General features: G+C 43.4%; 1 protein-coding gene across 1 annotated transcript; it reads left to right on the top strand.

Moving 5' to 3' along the window:
• The first annotated feature begins 1,312 nt into the window (after window positions 1-1,312).
• LOC108102293 (la-related protein 1) lies at window positions 1,313-18,134 on the top strand. The gene is given in 8 exon segments (XM_017207051.2): window positions 1,313-1,616; window positions 2,169-3,140; window positions 11,041-11,353; window positions 12,032-12,099; window positions 12,237-13,234; window positions 13,517-13,755; window positions 13,758-15,674; window positions 15,739-18,134. Coding segments are annotated over 7 exon segments (5,016 nt in total). The 5' UTR covers window positions 1,313-1,616; window positions 2,169-2,357; the 3' UTR covers window positions 16,437-18,134.
• The last annotated feature ends 2,003 nt before the right edge of the window (window positions 18,135-20,137 follow it).

Raw genomic sequence — 20,137 nt, 5'->3', positions numbered from 1 at the left:
TCAGTTATTTTAAAAAAAGACTCAAAAGATACGCCACGTTATTGCTGTAACACGTAAGAAAGGCCCAGCGTTACGTTGAACACGTTGTAATGCTTATTACAGTTCATATTTATATATAAACAATTTTTAATCCAAAAAATACAAATTTTTAAAAGAATCAACAACTTAAAAGTAAAATTATCTTAAAAATAAATGTAATACCTGGGACTCTGCTCTAATGCTATCGATACATCACCTGAATTACAGTTTTCAGCTCATATTTTTATCTTTGTGCGGGTCATCAAAACAAAAACCAAATGCGATGGCCGTTAGAGAACATTTGTCCAGATACATTTTCAAAACTGATTTTGAAAACAAAAATGAAATTCCCGCATTTTTGCCCCATCCCTAGAAATGGTAACCATCCCTGCAACTGATATATATCGCAACACAACGCAATGGAATTGAACAACAACCCTGCTCTTTTTCTTTTGGACCCGTAGAACCACATGTCTGGTAACCGAGATTTTAATTTTCTTTTCGGCGGTATAATGCTCCAATTAATTGATTAATTTCGGTTAATCGACAACTCCAGTGAACGGTAAAAGATCAGCGCGACCAACAACAAGTCGAGTGTGTGCGGAATTGCTAAAAATCGCGTAAATAATATTCGTAACGTTCTGCCCAGCAGCGCGTGAGTGAGTGCGAGCGAGAGGCAACGAGCAGTGCGAAAGTGTATGTGCGAGGAAACCCGCAAAAGCAAAGCAACAATAACAACACACGCACGCAGACACACACGACACGCGTAGCGGAAAGTGCGTAGTGAACATACGAGCAAGAAGTGAGATAGAGAAAGAGAGCAGAATTTGTGCGTAAATTCTGGGTTTCGTTTCATTTTCTGGTGCGTATTTAAGTTAAATCTTTGGAAGTGTGTGTGACCGCGTGCATCTTTTGAAATTCGAGGCGAGTGCAGGCCCAAATCAGCTGTTTTTTAATCAAACCAGGGCGGCACTAACATCAATGCAGGTCGTAAAGCGAGTGCATTTGTTATTGCATAATCTTTGGATAGGAAAAAACAAAAGTGATTCTTGTTTTTATGCTTTTTAGCAACAAAGACAACGGCGCTATTACTGTTGTTAATTATATTTGTGTCGTTCTGGTCAATTTCCTGTCAAAAAACCTTAACGTAGAAACGTAAGGCGGCAACGTTGGTTTTACCTGGCAAGTGGGCAGCTCTGTTTCGCCAGCCCTGGTCGCTTAGCGTTGTGTTGCCTCTTCTTCTTGTTCTTTTCGCTCTTCCTCTTCCTCTTGTGTGGGGCGAAAATCTAACCTCACTTCTTCTTCTTCTTGTGAACACTACTGTGTGGCTGCTGCATAATAATATAATACCTCTCAATTCCCGATTGGTCGTGCCTCGATACGGATTTTCTCCGCTTCTATATAGTATAGTCGTGCAAATTGGTGCCACCAAATCCAATTCGTCGAGCGGAAAATCGCGGAAAATTAAAGGCCGCTAGTTGAGAGGCGTTTTCCGATGGCCAGTTCCTAGAAAGTCGCCGCACTCCTCGGGAGGCTTTTTCTGCAGTCCCAGAAAATAGTAATCCCCATTGAAGGAATTCATCAGTTCAAAGTGCGGTGTAGGTAGAGTGTGTGTGTGTGCATTGCAATAGTTGCATTAAGTAAATAAATAATATTTCGAGATGGGTGAACTTGAATTTAATCGCTGCAATAATTGAGCAACAAAACACCTCGAGTTCGCTAAACTCGCAATCGCATAGGAAAACCCTACTAAATACAGTGAAGTCAGCCTATAAGAAATTGAAAAGAATTCCATCGATGCGAAAAATAAGTTTTGTTGAAATATATATAAGTATCTTTTTATTGCCAGTAAATTTCTATTGATTTTCATCATAAAGGTAACATGCATCTGCTATTATTTAAAAGTAATGACAAACAAAATATTTTCACTAAAGCCTAAAGTTATATTGTACTTGCTGTGGGGTCAACATATTTATTAGAAAATATTCACCACTTTTAAGTTGATTTTTAAAACTATATAAATTTCAATGCCAACTTGGGTTAGACCTCTTGATTACACAAATTCCATTACCTTTATGGTAATTGAAGTTTCTAAAGTTCGACTGTGACGAAACAGCTAACCAGACTTCTCTGTTGCCAACCTTTTGCAGCTTGGAAGCCGATCTCTCGAGCCACCGCATCCCGTTGAGCAGGCAAGGAAGCAGCCAAGAGTTTCCCCGACCCGACAACGAGGATCAGCCGCTGACGCAGCCGGAGCAGGAGCAGCGTATCTGCTGCCCACTCTGGAGAGGAAACCGCAACCGAATCACCGGGAGGAGTAGCAGCCACAACCGAGGAGCATGTCCAGCAAGGAGGAGACGCCATCGACCGCGGGAGCAGCTGCCCCTGTGGTTGCCGCCGCCGCTTCCACCACTTCGTACGCCAATGTTGTGCAGAACCTGGAGACCAAGAAGACCGGCAGCACCAGCAGCAACGCCACCGTGGACAACAAAGAGAACCAGCCGAACCTGAAGAGCTTCAAGTCGTGGAGCGAGGAGACCGCCGCCGCCGAGGCAGCCGCCGTGGAAACCCCGCTGGCCAGCAGTGTTAGCCTGGCCCAGACGGGGGAGAAGCGTGCCGCCGCCTCCGGGGGAGACAACACCGCCGAGAACTCATCGGAACTGGACGACAACAACGACTTTGTGCCCGTGCTCTCCCACCATCGACGCGATCGCAAAAAGGCGCGCAAGGAGAAGCCGCGCGATCAGCAGCCGACCGGAGGCCGTGGCGATGGTCAGAAACCCCAGCAGGCTGGCAGACGGGCTCCCGGATCCTCAGACCCCGATCGCAAGCAGTCCGTGAGGCCACGAGCTCCGCGCGGCGGCAGTCCCCGCAAATCCGTAGCTGGAGCTGCTGGAGGAGCCAATCCTGGAGTTCCTGCCGCTTCCGGAGGACCGAAAGTACACAAGGAGCGAAAGGACACCTCGCCGAGTGCCAGCATCGAGGGAGCAGGCAGCAGCGGCAACGAGGCCAAGTCCGGCGACGGAGACCAGCAGGCGGGAGGGGAGAAGGGTTCGGCTGGAGCAGCTCCGCCACCCAAGCGATTCATTGCCGCACCACCGCCCAAGGTCAACGCGTGGAAGGTGAGTAATTAATTAATTTACTTCTTATTGATTATGCATAACTTTCGAAATGCGACATTGGCTAGGGAACTGTTCTCTTAAATGGGAATATTGATTTTATTGGTAGGATAAATAAAAAAAACAAGCTACAGACACTTAAATTTGCATTAGCACTGAAATATGCAACAAACGGCTTTATTTTTGCGTTTAGAAATTTATAATGAAATGTGAAAGAACCTTGAGGTCTAATGATTTTATCGCTTCATCAATAATTTAAGCGTAGAAATGTGATGAAGTAATAGGTTCTACAATTTTGAACAATTGCGACTGGCCTACAGTTTAATATGGTATTTAGCATAATCAATTTGAACTGAAACACAGCCTATAATAAGCGGGTATTCACTGTAGAAGTGATAAGATGTTTTTAGGGATCCCCAAGAGATGTGCACGTTTTTTTGTTGTTACTCGAATTTCGGTTTCATTTTGTGTTTGTCCAAATTGCGTCTTAAAAATGATGGAACTACATGTCCATGTGTGTGTGACCACTATTTTTGATGTGAGTGTGTTTTTATTGTTGGTAAACAAATGCGCGTAGAATGGCGGAGACGAAGATAGGGAGCAAAGCAGGGCGACTGATAAACAAGAGTCGAAGAAGGGGGACAACAAACACGAGGCGCAGTGGAAACACGTTTTCCGCTTTTTTGTTGTGGTTTTTCCTGCCAGTATCGTCGTTATGATCGTTATGCTAAAACCAATACTCGCTGACGATTACAAAATTGCACCTCATAGATACAGATACACGGGCAGGCCTTTTCCATTGCATAATATCTGGCAAGAAACGGACGAAGCAGTTTGTCATCAAAACAAAACGAAACGCGAGAAGTGAGAGAAACAAACGTTTAATTGCATTTATTTTTATTTATTCGGCTGTTTTTTATTATGCAATGCTGGCGAAAATTGCCGGCATTTCTGTGGTTGTTTTTTGTATTTTGCCTCGAGAAGCAATAGGTTTTTTTTTTGGCAGACAAGTAAAAAAACATTTTTGGTTTAGCTCAATTACTGTAATACCTCCGAGGTGTGAAACTGAGTTCTTTACTCATACAAATGTTTTCCAAACTTGTATGATCATTTTATTCATTGATATTAAAGTATTTAATTTAATTTATTAATGTTAAGGCACATCCGCTTACCCTTAAACAAAAGCTCAGATGAATAGAAAAGGTTTTGTCTAATTCAATATGTTTTTTTAGTCTAGCCCGTGTGTATTTCTGTTCTGTATTCTCAATTGTTTTTTCTATATCTATAATGGCACATCTGTTTTGGGTGTCGCAACAAACGAGAGAAAAAGTTAAATATTTCTCAACTAAAAATAAATGTCAAGGTCAGCCGCTTGTCGTTTATCTATCCAACGCCCCTCCGCCTTCTCCCTCCCTCTTCCCAGCCCACAAACAAAGCGAAAGCGGGCGCAAAAGAGACAGCGAAGTCAACAGAGAACGAATGAAAAGGGAAAAACACAAACACACAACAAAAAGGTGTGGCTAATTTTCTTCCTGTGGAAAAGCTAAAAGCCAACATTTTACACGTCTAACTTAACTTGTTGTCAAGCGAGGAGTTTTAAATTCGCTTGCTTTCGAAAGCGTTTTGTGCCACTTTAAATGGATATGCAAACATCTCGTTCACTTTTGACATTCTTTCATATGCAAATCGCATTAATTGGGAGGTTCTTAACTGAACTAGCTTGAAATTGAAGATACCCTGTACAAAATATAATGTATACATACATATATTATTTACTTGAAACTTCCATCAAAACAAAGGAAATAAACTGCGGTTTATAACTAATTGTTTGTCACCTGTTTTTAAAATGATTTTTGTAATCACATTTATGTAAAGTCTAGGTTAAGTAACAGGAAGTTTTTTGTTTTTATAATTTTATTTAATTGCTTACAATTATAATGCAACAATTAAACTAATTAAATTAAAATCGAGATTTGTTTTCGACATGCAATGTTATAAATGTTTTTATATAAATATTTTTTTTTAAACCCACTAACCTAAGAGCTAACAAGTGTTTTAAGCTTGATTAGAGGGCTAAAAACTAAATTTGCCCTTAAATTGGTAAGCTTCGATTCTTGTTTTTTATCTCATGACTGCACCGTCGACGTCGGCGTTTCTGTAGCTGCGCAGCGGCAGAACTGCAGGGCGGCCGTTCCATTCAAATTTGTTTTCCACGCCAGTTGCCGTTGACGTGTGCCTTGGAAGACTTCGCGGATGGAAAATAAAGTAGACTCCCACTATTTTCCAGCGCGTTCCCATTAACAAGTGGGCTCCAAAGATCGGGAATAAAAAATTTGAAGTATAAACGTAAACAGCTGAAACGGCACGTGTTATCGAACTCACCACGTGGTGAAAAACAGCAGTGCGGTGCTGTTGCGAGGCGATTAAGCGGAATAAATAACTATATTAAAATAATACACATACAGCTGGAAGGCTGAAAAGCGTGTGCCGCCGACGTGGAAGTTAAAACTTGATATACTTGTTGATATTTTAGCGGCACGAGTGGAAAGCACCCTCTGTAGCATTATCTCGCTCTCTCCTAATAACGTTACGTTGCTTTACGTTACGTAGCGGACGCCCGATTCGCAAGCAGAGTGATAAGAACTTGCACTCAAGCTCTCTCTCTCTCTCTCGCTCTCTCATCTTTTTGAGTGGAACAAAACAATAACAAACATGAAAACGAAAGTAAATATGCAATCACCTTAACAACTTAATTAAAGTTAATGGGTTAGCAGAAAAAACAAGGCTAGGAACAATTTAGGCAGGAATTTTTTTTACATACACAATCACTATATGTGAAGAATATACTAATTTTTAGATACTTACACTATTTGTTTTATTAAATATATATTTAAGATATTGTTTAGTTAAAAGATATTATAAATTTTCTTATGACTTTAACAATTTTATTTAGTAAAATAGTTTAAAACCTTAACCTGCACTGCTATTAATCTAACCCAATTATATCTCAATTATCTCTAATACTTGCATTGTAGTTGTTGATCCAAGAGACAAAAGTCATTGTAATACAGCGTTCTATTTTTATCATTCGTTTGCAACCGGAGATTAATAACATTAATTTGTCTCAATTACGTTGACGTTTCGTTGTGGGTTAATTTTTTTTTCGCTTTTGAAAAATATCAATTTGCGGTGTTACTCATATTTCACACAAAAGCGACATGATAATTTCCAAGATACGAGAGGCGAACAAACTCCCACTCTTTATAAGATAGATTCATATGCATTTGGGTATCAGATTTTTATTAAGTAGTTTTACATTGTTTTTGGAAAATCCCAAATTATAATCGGATTTATTCTCCAATAATCTCCTTGTCGCAATCACCTTTCATATTATTATCAATGAGCTCTGTTTGACATGTGCAGGCATATAATATTTGCCTTTCATATCGAATTCTTCTTTTTCCTTTCTCTGCCAGAAAAATACTGGCGACTTCCTATTTCTTTGTGCATAAGATCTTTCAAGATTTTCCCTTGTTGTCAAGGGGAAAACAGAAAAATATTTACAGAAATACTTATTAAGCATATACAAACTTTTTAAAAATAAATGTTTTTACGAAGTTGTCACAACTAATCCGTTTATTCCATTTTTTCGTCTAATACTATTACAACATTTTAACAGATAAAAATCGCTGGAGTAATAAAGGTGAATTCTTAGGAGAGTTGCATCACTTGTAGAGTACTTTTCCTATTATTTAACCACTGAAATCAAAGCAGATTACAGAATATCTCGAAAGTTTCACTTTAGATAAGATACACTTCAAAATCTATTGGATAACCCATGTGATTTAACAGATGGATGGAAAACAAACCATTATTTCGTTGAGTCCAGAAAAACTGCGTAGTACCCCATATAACATGCATTTAATTTATTATCTTGACAACAGAGAACCGCTACCTTATTTTCTTATCGATTGTTTGCTTGTGGATATTTTTTGTAATTTTTTGCAGTTAAAAAGCGACAAAACGTATTTGCGCAACAATCGCCAAGTTTTCTCAGGTCATTAGAATCAATGTGAAAGTACAGCGAAGGTCGCAGTGCAAACTGTTTTCGAATAGATTTTATATAAGCTCCATTCAGTTATAGAAACTGCTGATAGGAGTAATGGGGCTTACTATATATATTCTAGCGATACTGGGACGTGACGAATGAGACTTATTATAAAACCATGAGGTGATAGAATGAGACTACCTCAAATATTTATACAAAAATTACAGAAAACCCTCAAGACGCCATCTGTTTTACTTTCACAAATAAATGCCGAATGTGGAATTTATTCAATACCCCTCGAGCGTATTTGTTCTTGGCTTTTTTACCTCTCTCTTGGGGCCTCGATAAGAGTTATGTTCCTAAGCCTGCTACGCATTTAATAAAGTTGCTCGACTCTGTTGAACGTAAACAACTTTTCGCACACACCCCCCACAACCGAATACATTATTCGTATTTGTGCGAAGAGTGTCGTTGGAGTTCGTCGCCACGGATCCGAATAACCTGACTGTGGACCTCTCGATACCCCTCCCCCAAAGCAATTGTCCGCTCTAATCGCTCAATTTAATCACTAATAAAACTATAAATAGAAAAGTAAAATGAATAATAGCCATTAACTTGTTTGCGTTTAAAGCTGGGCGGCCTTTTTTCTACCCATCAATAGTTGGGTGCAAAAAGGGTATGCTAATGTTCTTAAAACGTTCTTTTATCTGAAATTTTTACCGAATTTCGATGACAGCACAGTAATATGCGTTGTGACTAAATGTAAATAACTAGGGATTTATAATTCGAATTTAAATCTGATTATTGGGTTATCTTCTAGTCAACAATCTCGAATTCAGCATTGCCAATTATATTTTTTGTCTTATTGTACTTATTATTATTCATGCAAGCTTAGCTGATTGTGGCTACTTGTTCTCCATATATTATATGTATACATTTTTTTTGTCGGTCGCGTATCTCTATCTTTTTTTGCCCACTCAAATGGGTGAGCACGTTTTACTTTTGAATTGTTTTTGCTTTACAAGTTTTTTACATAACTTTTTTTTTGCGGCCGGCATTATTGACTGGTTTTTGCATTCTCCTCGTATTTTTCAATTTCTAAGACGCAGAAAGACCCGTCGGCCGACTGGCAACCTCAAAAAGGGGTAATACTACCCGGACCCCGCCTGCACTATAACCTCAAAACTGATTACGAGCGATTTGACTGTTGACTTAGAGAACGCGAGAATTCCAGAATTGCTGAATGTGGGTCTTTTTGCACGTTTACCCGGCTCTCGGCCATTGTTTGCCTGTATTTTTACTTCTCTTTGTCGTATTTTTATACGATTTCAGTTGTTGCTATCGTGCTAGTCTGATTCTAATGCCATTTAAAATAGTCACTTTGCATTGCAAGCGACTCAGTTGTCTTTTAGCGATCGCCTGACGTGGTGCATTTACAGAGTTCCCAGGAATATACTTTCTAAGTGCGCCAAAATCACAAAAAAACTGAAAGGACTTTGAATACCAAAAGCTTTATTTATAGGCAAGTTCAAGTTTGTTGTGTTTAAAAAGTCAAGTGTGTATAGTAGAATTAACCTTTCAGTGTTCCTTATGAATCACTGTTCTCATGAATCCGTGTTTTTACTATCAATGACCTTGAACCATCCATCTCGTCTATAATCTTTGTTTGAAAACCATACCTATAGGAATTATAGTACTCAAAATTTAACGACACTTGGGTGTCTATGTACGTCAGCAATTATGTGGGGGTTCGAAATGTCCAAAAGTGATAAGAAACATGCCGTTTAAATATAGAATTCAAAACATGTGCTTTTCAAGTGCCGCTCGCTAATCGAATGTTTGTAGTAAAGTATTAATTGTACGTACGTTCAATGGAAAATTACAAGCCTTAACATTTACTGAGTGACTCATGGGAAAAGTGTCCTTCTTTGTTTGTTTCCTATAATTTGGAGTGAAGCCTCGAGTTTGCACAACATGACTCATTAAGTCCTTGCAATTGTGTAGAGTCATGGTCATCTTCTATTTTCATGTAACTTTTTTCAAAATAACTTATTGATTGCAATTGTTGCTTATTCGCACACATTATGCATTTATCCTTGAGAGTAAATGTATACGTGTTCGATCGCATGGAAAGCGTTTAAATGTTTTCAGCATAGAGCTGACACAATAAGGTGCACTAAAGAAAAAAGTTTGATAAAGGATTTAAATAAGAGTAAACAACGCCTGTTGTTTATCAACTCAAAAAATTACCTTGCCCTTCGGTTGATTATATCAAACATGATAAGATTTAATTTGAACATAGGTAAATCATATCAGCTTAGTAATATGATGTATGGAGTGATAAGGTCTGAAGTTTATAAAAATATTATCCTCGCAAACCTTTTAATGTTATATTTACAATTTTTTTTTTTTTACTTTGAAACATTTTGTTTTGTTTTCTATTTACTCTTCCTTCAATCATCTCTTTGTTTTGAAGTTTTTCCACCACTCCTCTTCTCTCCGTTTCTCCATTTTTCCTCTCTTTGGAAATGGCCTACGTGCCGAAAATCACATGTTGTTTTGTTGAGCCTCTTTTTTATGATCCGTTACATGTACCTTATGTGTGAGCGAGAAGGCAAATGTTTATGTTTATAATCGGCAAGTTTTTGTTTAATTTGAGATATGCGTACACCTGTTGTTCGATTGATAGGTGAGATTTGTGGGTGTGTGAACTTCCGAAGTGGACCAAAACAACATTAATAGAAAATGCGTACAAAAACAAAACGATAAAATAAACGCACGTACGCACACTGAGCGAAAACCTGTACCCGCTGCCCAAACCCAAGATACAGATACGAATGTACAGGGTGCCCTGCGCTGTTTCTCTCGCCGGCAAAACTCTCGCTCTTCGGCACTCCCTCTCTTTCTCTCTCACGCATCCATGAACCGGCGCATCGGCTGTTTTCTGTTTTGTTTTTGTTTTGAATTGAGGGTCTACGGTGTTTACTCATTAAAAGATCTTAAGAGCTTAAAAATAATATTAAAAAGTTCATATAGTTTCTTTGACATTTTCATTCTGTATAACCTTAAGTATAAAATACTCTGTGACCGAGGTACATATGTATACATATGTGTATAGAACATAAGTTTACGCTCTCACCAGAAAAGCTAAATCTTAAATTAAGGTCTTAGAAGCTTCACTGTACGCTTTTTTATGTTGCGCTCTAAAACCAGTTGTTGTTTTTGTGCTTTATGCCTCCGCCTCTTTCTTTGTTGTTGTGCTATATCGCCGTCTTCGTTTTTGCTCACGTAGTCAACGCGTGGACAGCAAAAGGTGGAGAGGAGCAGCGGAAGAGAGAGGGCGAGGGAGCGATAAAGAGGCGGAGGCATATTCGAATCGAAAGACCGTCCGTATCGCACAGAATTCATCCAACGTTTCGAGAGAACGGACGCACCAGTTGTTCAGAATTACCAAGCAATTGTTTAAATAAAGCCAAAGGCCCAATAAAAGTTTATAGCGCCAGCAACAACAACAATTGTGCTAATTGCTAGTTATAGCAGAGTGCCTATGAAAAGCAAAACAAACAAAGATAAGGAAAAGCCCGCAGTGAGAACTGATTAAAAGTGAAGTGAGGCAAAGAAACCAAAAGTTTTTGTGCAAAAAACGAGGTAATTTTCCAGTGCCAGATCGAGAAATTAGCCGCTCTCTAGAAAATATACATATAGCCACCCTTGTCGTGAACTAAATCTGGGTTAGGGACACTTGCGCATAGGGAGTGAAGTTGCTGAAGTTGCATTGATTTTTACCCATTTTTTGAGTCACTTCCTTTTATGAAGAAGAACTCACATTCCCATTTGTTTGTATTCATGTTTTAGATATCGGCTAAACAATCCGGCAGCCCAAAGGCAGGAACTTCTCCATTGGACAAACGTGTTTTGCAGCCAAAGGCACAGCAACAACAGCAAAACAAGCAGACTGCCAGCCACAACAACAACAACAACGCACAGAACACCGCCAGCAACAAAAAGACACAACAGCAACCTCAACAGGGAGCTGCAGCAGCAACAACAACACAGACAACAACAGCAACGTCATCTAGCACAGCAGCAGCTACAACAACAACAGCGGCACCAGCAACAACATCGGCAGCAGCAACAACCACTGAAGCAGCAACAACAACAACAACTGGTAAGTGCCATGCATGATGGAAAATTTTCCATACAAAAACTCAATTAATCTCAAGTGAAATAGTCAAAAAAAAGATACGAATTGACGATAAATATAGATAGCTCTCGGTCAACAAATTTATTGGATGTTGTTTTCAATTATTTATTGCATAGTGCTCAGTTAAATCATTCTATTTTTAAAATGGATATCTAGTGTTGTTATTCATTTTGGAAATAGGATTCAGGATAGCTTTCTTTGAGTTCAACGACCTCAAAGTAAGTGTTAGAACTGGACTTGAAAAATATAAAGGGTCACCTGATTTTTTGGTTTTCCCCATCATTTTTGAGCCAATAAAACACATGTAAATTGAGCTTAAGCAATAAATTGCCTTCCAAGTATACGTACTTTTCTGTAAAATCCTATATATTTGCTACCCCCCAACGCGTTGTTTTGGTACACGAGATGAGAACCTGACCACCATGTGATAGTGCTCTCTCGCACTTGCTCTCATTTCCTCCTCACGTGCCTCCCGCTCTCTGGTTTTCCACTCGGGTTCTCTGTTGACCTGATGCTCCGAGAGAGAACCCCTATTTTGGCGACGCATATGGCGTGGCATGGCCTGATTTCTTATTTTTAAAACGCTGTTCTTGTACTTCGATATACTAACCCCAGAACTGCTTGTTTCGTTTTATTTTACAGTTGATGCCAGTCAGGCAGATGCGATTGCCAAAGTCGTGGTAAAGGACAAAAAGAAGGTCAACCAAAAGGTGAGAAATCGATTAACTAAATATAGCCAAAGACATCTTAAGTTGGCCATGATAATATCTTGTGAAGCATCACTGTCCGATTTGTCTGCTTTTATAGTATGTACACAATTCTTAATACTCAACTTATTTCCTTGCAGGCCAGCGACTTCAGCAACGTTGGTGACTGGCCGACGCTAATTGGCGGAATTTCTGGCAGTGGCAAAGCCACCAGCAACGAACCCAAGCGCAACCCAACGAAAAAACAGCAGCCAGCCAAATCAGCAGCCGCAGTAGCAGCCGCCAGCAGCAGCAGCAATACCACTCCAAGTGAAGTTGCCACAGAGGCTAACGCAGTTGCATCCACAAGCAGCACCAACAGCAGCGCCAATCCCAGCGGCAGCAACACCAATCCGAGCAACAGAGAAGCCACAACTGCACCTGCTGCCAGCACGAGTCATGATGCCAAAGCCCAGCGAGACGCTGAGCCAGCGGCCCATTCTGCTGCAGGAGCTGCTGGCCCCTCTGCCGGGCCTGCCCTCACCAAGAAGCTACCCAAGCACAAGTGGCGTCCGCTGCCCATCGATCTGGCTAAGTCCAGTCGCCCCAAGCCGATCGGCGGCCGGCCAAATCGGCGGCTCAGCGACGACGGCTCCGGCGAGCACCGCCGTCCGCCGCGCGTCTACCACGACCGCCAGCCGGGAGCTGGAGGCGAGTCGCGGCATCCACGGCATCCGTACGGCCAGCGCCCAGCGACTGCTGCGTCCGAGCGCGTGGATTCCTGGCGTAGCAGCGGCAGCACCGCAGCGGCCCTCGATGAGCAGCGCTCTGGGGCTGGAGCAGCGGGTGGTGCCGGGGCAGCAGCAGCGGGAGCTGGATCAGCAGCGCGCGGGTCGCGTCGCTTCCGGACGCCGTACCGCGGCGGGCGGCAAGGCCGGGGCGGATACTCCCGACAGGGACCAGGTCGCCCGACTCATCGCATACCACGCCATCTGCTAGCTTCGGGCGACTATGCCAGTTATCTGCCGGCGGACGCCGCTGGCGCCGACTCCTCGCAGTCGTCGTACGTGCTCCTGGGCACCCACTACTTCGGCAACGTGCCCGCCGCCTACATCGAAATGGACGCGACCAGCGTCAAGGAGGCGATCAAGAAGCAAGTGTAAGTAGCCCATTTGAATTGTTTCTCTAATGCCTTTTGCTGAGTCACTTTGTCTATTATGGTTTGGGAAACTCTCCTCCTCAACTGCAATAAGTTAGAAAATATAAAAAGGATCAACTATTTGTCTTTTTAAAACATTCATTTTAATTAATTCTCTTCAATTTGTTTGTATAGTCAACCAGTTTAAAATTAAACTCCTGAAGCTAAAAGGCATTATCTACCTTGCATTCTAAACAAACCCCTTTGTTGACCCTCGCCTTCTCTCCTCTCGATCCCCCGTAGTGAATATTATTTCAGCGCCGAGAATCTTACCGGCGACTTCTTTTTGCGCCGCAAAATGGACCCCGAGGGCTACATCCCAGTCACCCTGATCGCTTCGTTCCATCGCGTTCTCGCCCTGACCACCGACGTGGCCCTGATAGTGAACGCGATCAAGGAATCGGATAAGCTGGAGCTCTTCGAGGGCTACAAGGTGCGCACCAAGACGACACCGACCACTTGGCCCATCACCGACGTGCCGGAGGCGAGGAGGGCGAGCTCAAGGCCGTCCAGCTGGAGCCGGAGCAGTCGGAGAAGGAGAAGGAGAAGCAGGATCCCAAGGACAAGGAGGCCGTGGAGGTGCAGCAGACTGAGGCCGGTTCGCCGCCGCCCATCCTCACATCGGCGATGGCCACGAAGCCGTTGAGCAGCATTCCGCCGCCGCCGGTGCCGCGCAACTCGCAGAGCCTGGTGCCCAAGATGCTGCAGGACAAGCAGCACCAGCAGCAGCAGTCGCGGGCCTCGACCATCGCGGCCCTCAACTCGGTGAACGCGATCAGTGCCCTGACCCACCAGGTGGAGGGCGGAGCGGCCGAGCTGGCTGGACACTTGAGTGGACTGGCGGAGAGCGTGAAGCCCAAGTCGACGTCCACTCCGGACAAGAGGGCCGCTGGCAAGGGAGCTGGGGCAGCAGCTGCTTTGGTGGCGGAGCCGGAGGGCATGTGGAAAGAGGTAAAGAGACGCTCCAAAACAAACGCTATCAAAGAAAACGCTACTACACCACCACAACAACAACAACAGCCACCGCTTTCACAAACGCTCAACAACAACAATAACGAAATTGTCAAATCGAACAACAACACCTCGTCCGTGTCCACGTCCAAGTCCACGTCCTCGTCCAACAACGCCCCATCCAACGCCTCATCATCAGCCACTGTGTGTGTAACCACGAACAAAGCTTCCTCAGCCACCAAAGCAAGCACCAAAACCACCACCACCACCAACTCCACCGCCACGAACAGCAACAACAACATTAAGTCTGGCAATGCTGCTTACTCCAAAACCCACTCCAAATCCTCATCCAAAACAGCTGCTCCGCCATCCGCTCAGTGCCATGCCGAAAAGGAAGAACTAGACTTCCAGTTTGACGAGGAGCTGATGGACCCCCTACCCCCCGGAACCGGACGCATCAACAACTTCACCGAGAACTTCTCCGACGACGACGAGTCCGACTACGAGTTTGCCGACCGCGACATCAACAAGCTGCTGATCGTGGCCCAAGTGGGCCGGGCGCCCAAGCACGAGGGCTACGACCGCACCGCCGACTTCACATCGCGCACCAAGATCACCCAGGACCTGGAGAACATCATCAACGACGGGCTGGTCAACTACGAGGAGGACCTGTGGACCACCACCAACGTGGTCGCCGACTACAAGACTGTCAACGTGATTTCCCAGGCGGACTTCGAGAAGCTGGCCGGCGGGCGCAACAAGACGGTGGTGCAGCAGGTGGCTCCACCGCCGCCGCCGTTCGAGGAGCAGGATCTCGACGAGACCCTGGTGGGCGACACCACGCTCAACTCCACGCTGAACAACACCCTGAAGTCGCGCCGCGCCCGCTTCTACGCCGCCCCGAACTCGCACTCGATTGATCCCCGCACGCCCAGGAAGCGCAAGCTGCGCCACACCGCCAATCCGCCCGTGGAGGCCCACGTCGGCTGGTTGCTCGACACCGTGGAGCACCGGCCACGCACCACCTCGATGGGCTCCTCGGCGGGCACCTCGCCCACCGCCTCCTCGTACGGATCGTTCGGCTCCTCGGTGCCGCAGTCGCTGCCGGTGTTCCAGCACCCGTCGCACGCGCTGCTCAAGGAGAACAACTTCACGCAGCAGGCCTACCACAAGTACCACTCGCGCTGCCTCAAGGAGCGCCGGCGCCTGGGCTTCGGCCAGTCGCAGGAGATGAACACCCTGTACCGCTTCTGGTCGTTCTTCCTGCGCGAGAACTTCAACAAGAGCATGTACAACGAGTTTCGCACCCTGGCGCTGGAGGATGCCGGCAACGGGTTCCGCTACGGCCTCGAGTGCCTCTTCCGCTTCTTCTCGTACGGCCTTGAGAAAAAGTTCCGGCCGAATGTGTACCAGGATTTCCAGGACGAGACGGTTGCCGACTACGAGACAGGTAAGCAATAAGCAATATAAGAATAAATTTTATTTCAAATACTAACGCTGTATTCCTCTGTCAGGTCAACTGTACGGCCTCGAGAAGTTCTGGGCCTTCCTGAAGTACTACAAGAACGGCGAGAAGCTGGAGGTGCAGCCCAAGCTGGCCGAGTACCTGAAGAACTTCAAGAACATTGAGGACTTCCGCGTGGTCGAGCCGGAGATCAACGAGATGCTGCAGGGCGTGGGCAGCCTGAATCCCGGGCGCCAGCTCAACCGCCACCGCAGCGTGTCCGAGAGCGATGGCACGGCCGTTATCACGGCCGGCGGTCGTCGTCTCAACACGACCATTACCAACCGCAGCGACTACGTGGGCAGGTTGCTGCAACAGCAGCAGCAGCAGCAACAACAGCAGCAGCAGCAACACCACCAGCATCAGCAGGGCTACGGCGGTGGATACAATCAGAACCGCAGACGCACCGGCTCCTTCGGCAGCAGCACGGTGCGCATTCGCAGCGGATCCCTGGGCAACAAGCCGCAGGTGGCCAACCGCAACCAGGGGTCGCAGCACGAGCTGCGACGCGGCGGCAGCAATTCGGGCCTGGCGCCACACAAGCAGCGGCAGCAGCAACAACAGAAGCCGAAGCCAGCGGCAGGATCACAGACAAACTCGGCACGAGCCAGCACATCGGCGGCAGCAGCAGCGGCAAGTGCCACAACACCAGCTGCCACAGCAGCGCCGGCGGTAACGGTAGCGGGCTCGTCCTCGTCGCAGAAGTAGTTCACACGACATGCAGACACTTTTTGAACTAGGCTTAAGTTATTATCTACGACTTAGTTTCATGGGGGCACTCGCATCCGACTGCTCCCGCACTCTTTTGTTTATTCATCCTTATTATTCTTTTGTAGTATTCGAGTCAAACGTAAAGTGGGAAAAGTCGTTAGCGTTTAGCATAATTAAGTGAAATTTTTTGAAATTTGTTTATTGCAATTTGCCAAGCGCGCGCGTTGGTTTAGTAGTTACGATTCTAATTGTTTGTTTCTCGCACACCCTCGACGAAAAACTGAAAATGGTTGCTTACGAAATGCTCAAGCCCACACCACAAACCCACACCATAAACCCACACACACACACGCCAATTAGACACAGCGGGGTCTGTCTGCTTCGTACCAGTGCCAACCAGCCATGATCTTTGAAAATAACGAAACGATTGCCCTTATACATTTTTGTTCTGTTGATTATTCTCCCTATTTTTTAGTGCGAAACAAAAATCAAGGCAAATTTTCCTACTTAGAGCAGCGTTGATAGTTGACGTTTTGCCATGAACTGTTGTACTATACGATTAAAAATAATAACCATAACCATAACGATAACGATATAACCTATGCAAATATTACCTAACGAAAACTGAAAACAAATCAAACGAAATTGATACACGACAAACAAAAACCAAATGATCTTAATGCAAATAAATTTTGTAAATTACAAAGGTATATATATAAATGCATATATATACATAAAGGTACTTGAAGCCAGAATACGCGTATATATGAATATGATTACTAACTATTATTATTATTTTTGTGTGTGACCTAAGCGCAAACGTAAGCTGTAATTGTTTAAGAGGCAGCGAGAACTTGTAATCCTTAAACCCAATTGAGGCAAGCGGGGCTCAAGTGCCAGCGAATTTTAGTTATTTAAGCATTTACCACAAGCCAGTCCAGCACAATCGCTATCGCCAGCGGAGTAGGAATAGGAATCCGACCCGGAATCGGGTCCTCAGCTTCCCCGTCGCACTGCACTGCCCCCAGATAAAATCGATCCGATCAGTCGAATTGGTTCATCCCCGATAACCTCAAAACTTCGTACCCCGCCAAGCATTTAGAATCATGTCAAAAACCATTTATTTTTAACCTTTAGTTTTCGCACTTGTTACTTTTTAATTCGACAAAACTACGACTATAAAGAAAAGCTAGAGAAAAATACAAAAAAAATTTTAAAATCACACAAAAATTGTCAAGTCCAAAAAAAGTTTAAAACTTTATAAAAAACGAAAAGGCAAATATCATGCAAACGAAAAAAAAAGCATTAAGAGATAATGAAGTTTGTTTCGCATAGTGAATAGATCTAAATTTAAAACGTATGTGAGAAATCAAATCTAAGCTTAATACGGATAATAACTATATATATCTGCATATATCCAAACACACATATAGAGAGACTTTAAAGCGTGACTGCAATTTGAACTAAAACTAAAAAAGAGGCATAAGGTGAAGTTGTCCGATGCCGCCTGATGTCGAGCAGTTTGCAAAACTCTCTCAAGGTCCTTCAGCTCCTCGATTATGCTTAGCTCATCTAGACTAGCAAGCATACACAACACACACCACACAAAACGAAAAGTGCAAAGAGAACGATTCATTAAATATTATTTTGTAATCATTAGATATCTGTAAATATATTTCCCCGCTTCTTTTTAAAGTGTCGCCTTATCAATTTTATCCACACACCAACACAATCACACCCATATTGGCCAGTCGCTTCTGTAAGAGCTTAACGATCTATCAATATTATAGATATTATAAATGAGAGAGATGTCCGACGACAATTCAATCGGCTGTTGCGTAATATTATACATAGTTCTGCCACAACTATTTTGTTTTTCACATGAAGTGTTGACTTTAGTTTACGATAACACTAAAACACACCTTGATTATTGACCTTGTATGTGCCCTTTAAGTTTGCAACTTTTATATGAATAATTTACACTTAACTCTACGAATATGATACGATACACACACCTACACATACACACCTACGAAATGAACATAATGGAACTCTATTAAAAGTAATTTTGTAAGCTACTTAAATACGGAAAATGCGAGGGGAAACTAAGCAAAACGAAAGAAATGATTATTGTGAAAAACGTGATAGTTTAAACCATAAAGAGTAATATTTACTACTATTATTATATTAATAATTAATTATACGATGCATATATATGGATATGTATATGTAAAACCACGGAAAACCACAAAAATTTCTAAACTAACGTAAACAAAAAAAAGTAAAAAATTTTTTTAAAATTACCAACACAAAAAAATGTTAAAAACAATGAGTAGAAAAACTAAAACAAAAAAATGAATAAAAAAAACTTGAAAAAACCAACACTTACGCTTTTTATCTATTAAAGGGTTTTAGAGGGGATGTTCTTTTGGGAACGAAATGGCCAAAACAATAGGGCTTTAAGCTTGAAGCACGCCCCATCAGTTGACCTCTTGAGTAATTAACCCTTTCCTGTAGGTGTGCCATTTTTCACCCTTCGACAAAATGCAGGAGACCAGCTCCAAACATCTTCTCATACGGCAGCTGTGATCTCCATCCACGACACATGTTGTTGGCCTTGCCGAGCATTGGGTGTCACAGATTAACGCCTTACTTGAATTATGGCCTGGGCTCCTGGCACAGGAGCAAACTACTCCACAAAATCCGGGCGACCGCGTGGAAAAATCATGTATAAAACATAAGAGCGGCACACAGGCATTCTGCAGGGTTAGTACACTTAAAGAAAAGACAATGACTAGAGTAACTAGGTTTGTGAAACATTGGGAGATCGTGCATCTTATAATGATTGTATATTTCTGGCGGATAGCTACTGCTTCTTGTGGCTTGTAGAAATTAGAAAGAATATAAATTCTTAATAATTTGTATTATTAAAAAATAAAAATCTCCTCTCTAAGTGTACTAAACGGGGTGGTTGTGTGGCTTTGTGTCGACAAAGGACAAGACGCAACGGCACGCAAGGACCTGAACGAGAGGTCCTAGGACCTGGCACCTCGCAGGCGAAAGCCTGGAGAGGCGTTTAAAAATTGAAAACCAATTTTGTAGCGATTTAAAACATACGATGGGGCGGGGACATAAGTTGGGTACTGGGGTCTTGGGGCGTTACAAGGCGAGTGGCGGTTCGGGCCGGCAGATGGCGTGTGTGTGAACCGGCTGGCGACTGGCAGTGCGACTTTTCGCACCTCAAGCCCAAGTTTTGACCCCGACAGAGCTTAGATTGTGTTACCAATATTTATGGCTCAATGGGGATAAGGGCTTTTGGCTGGCGTGACCGCGACCAGGTCTAATCACACGTGACCCCTTCTCGGGGGACGGTGGCTGGGTCACACATATCGCATTCATATCGAAGCTAAATTTAATGGGCGTTTAACGTGTGACTCGCCTTTGAACTTTGCCCGCACTTAGCTCACGCACATGTTTCCGGCGGAGAATGGGTGGATCTAGGGTGTTTTTTAGTCCGGGAACTGGGGAACCTGTCAATGTTGCAATTTATTGGCATTTCCTATAATAATCAGCGACTGCTGCCTTATTGAACGGCAGCCAGAAATTAACTTGGTTGCAGACTGAGTCAAAATAGCAAGGGATTTTTGGTGGAGCTGAATTTATGTGTGAATTTATTGTGATATGTGTATATTGTGAGT

This window comes from Drosophila ficusphila, unplaced genomic scaffold (genome assembly GCF_018152265.1).
Source record: "Drosophila ficusphila isolate 14025-0441.05 unplaced genomic scaffold, ASM1815226v1 contig_791, whole genome shotgun sequence".
In the NCBI taxonomy this organism is placed as follows: domain Eukaryota; kingdom Metazoa; phylum Arthropoda; class Insecta; order Diptera; family Drosophilidae; genus Drosophila; species Drosophila ficusphila.
The sequence above is the reverse complement of the archived record's forward strand: the minus strand, read 5'-3'. Positions and strand labels throughout refer to the sequence as shown.